General features: G+C 38.3%; 1 protein-coding gene across 1 annotated transcript; it reads left to right on the top strand.

Moving 5' to 3' along the window:
* Positions 1-914: 914 nt before the first annotated feature.
* LOC146367560 (complement C1q-like protein 2) lies at positions 915-1,821 on the top strand. The gene is made up of 3 exons (XM_084911218.1): positions 915-1,140; positions 1,267-1,389; positions 1,517-1,821. The coding sequence occupies exons 1-3, from the start codon at positions 915-917 to the stop codon at positions 1,795-1,797; spliced, it is 630 nt and encodes a 209-aa protein (XP_084767344.1). The 3' UTR covers positions 1,798-1,821.
* Positions 1,822-2,227: the final 406 nt, after the last annotated feature.

Below are 2,227 nucleotides of genomic sequence, written 5' to 3' on the forward strand. Positions count from 1 at the left end.
ACAAGACCAAGAAGCTAAAGTCTGACACTATTCACTATGTGTTTGATTTGAACTCATCAGGATGTATGTAGAGACCAAATGGTACAATCAGCTGTCAGAGCAGGTATTCACTAAATCACCTTAGCACAGTTTTATGCAATAAAATGTTCTCTTTTCCCAAGCACATTGTGAGATTATTATATTATCTTATGCCACGGTATACCCCTAATTAAAGATTGTGAAATCATTATGTAGTTTTAGTTTGCATTATTCTCCTGACTTAGAAAAAGGTGATAACTATTAGATTTATTAGACTGATTTGTATTACATTAGACTGCTGATTTATTGTGAATGTATGAAATTGTTTTATGATGCATTATACTGCCGAGTTATAAGAAATATTGTTTTCATGGCCTTATTTGTCTGATTAGAAAAGAACAGAACATACTGCATAACTTAGGCAGGTCATAACTCACCGAGAGAGAGAAAGAATGTGGATGCTTAGGTTTTATGACTAGGTGGAGGGGGGCTGAAGCTATAAGAATGTGAGAAATGCTCAGACACGTCGAGATCAGGCGGACACCCTCCCGCGCTCATCTCCCCTCCGGATGGTTTATGCTCAAAGGTGTTGTTTGGAATAATGAGAAGTGTATGGAATGAAGAGATTATTGATTGAGCATTTATACACCGAGTGGTGTCCTTCCTTCAGCCCAAAGATCAAAGAACTGAGAATTTAACATCAACCAAACAGTTTACAACATGTTTCTACAGGTTATCTCGTCTCAATCACATTCCAGATAATTACTGCCTCTGAGTTTTCTTTGAGCTTGCCTATCGGAAAGGAAAAAAATAGGGAATATATATATATATATATGTGATATATATCTAGAGCCTTGTGGGGGGAACTAACACAGATGAAGAGAAATTCTGAAAAGATGAAGACCGCAGTCTTAACCTTATGCCTCTTCTTTCTGTGTGCAGCTGCCTTCCCTCAGCTGGATGGCCAAGCAGGCAAAGCATCTGAAAGTGAAGGCTCCCTTGTTGAGACACCTCAACTCTGTGCTGGGACAAATGAACAACTTTTCCTAATATTACGACAACTAGAAGCCAAGCTGAATAATGCTGAGGAACAGCTGGCAGATCTGAAATCATCAATCCAAGGTAAGAACAACACAGCTGGAAGTTTTTATTCTGACATGTATAGATCTTTATCAGTGTACTGATACAGGTTCAGGTTTTGTTGTTGTCAAACCAAACAAATAATCCCATATTTTCATGCAACTCCAGGCAGCCGTGTGGCATTTGGAGCATCTATCGGCAATGTTGGAAATACTGGACCAATGAATGCAGAGATCACACTGACTTACAAATATGTCTTCTTTAACTCAGGTTCTTACAACCCTGCAACAGGTAAACTTAACATAATTATACGTATTCTTACATTTATGGGTTTATTTGTTAGATAAGTGCTGCATTTCTCAACTGCTATTGTGATTCTTGATGTTATATAAGCTGTAACTGTGTCCATCATCTCCAGGTATTTTCACTGCTCCGGTCAGAGGAGTTTATTACTTCAGCTTCTCTGGTGCTAATATAACAACTAGACCGATGGGGCTGCGTCTGATGAAGAATGGAGAGCAGATGGTGACAGTGTACAACCATGTTGCTGGAAATCGCTATGAGACAGCCACCAATGGCATGACTCTGCAGCTGGCTGCAGGAGACCAGGTGTACATGAGGCTCCGTGCAAACACCTGGATTTATGATAATGTCAACAACCACAGCACCTTCATTGGCCATTTGTTATTCCCTCTGTAAGCTCAGACAAGCATGATTTGAATAGCAAATGTACACAGAACAATATTGACATGCAGAGTTTGTTTGATTAGTTTTGGTGGTTACATAGGAGTTTGTGTCTCAAATGAACAATAAAGTCTGAATACGTGCAGCAATTTCACTTCTCTTCTTTTTTAGTCAGGTAGGCTCCTCTGACTCATTTTAAGGTAAACATAAATATACATTTGTGTGTGCTGTTTTGAGGTGATTTCTTGGTCAAAATCAATAATAGAAGTTTTCTGACTTAAGTGTGTGTATTTCTGTTTTTTAAATTTTGTGTAATTCCATCGAGACTTGAGTTAAGGTCACTAAAGGTCTAGCTACATCTGGACACGTTTGTTCAAATTATTCTGTTACAACAGCTAAAGGAAAAAACACATAAAACGCAACACCAATTATTATTTGTTATTAA

This window comes from Perissodus microlepis, chromosome 18 (assembly GCF_051167445.1).
Source record: "Perissodus microlepis isolate ML-2025 ecotype Zambia chromosome 18, ASM5116744v1, whole genome shotgun sequence".
NCBI classification, from domain to species: domain Eukaryota; kingdom Metazoa; phylum Chordata; class Actinopteri; order Cichliformes; family Cichlidae; genus Perissodus; species Perissodus microlepis.

Bases quoted from the DNA above. Each gene is read 5' to 3' on its own strand.
- LOC146367560 (XM_084911218.1), top strand. From the start codon at position 915: ATGAAGACCGCAGTCTTAACCTTATGCCTCTTCTTTCTGTGTGCAGCT. The intron at 1,141-1,266 runs GTAAGAACAACA...ATGCAACTCCAG, and splicing joins TCTGAAATCATCAATCCAAG to GCAGCCGTGTGGCATTTGGA. The intron at 1,390-1,516 runs GTAAACTTAACA...CATCATCTCCAG, and splicing joins TTCTTACAACCCTGCAACAG to GTATTTTCACTGCTCCGGTC.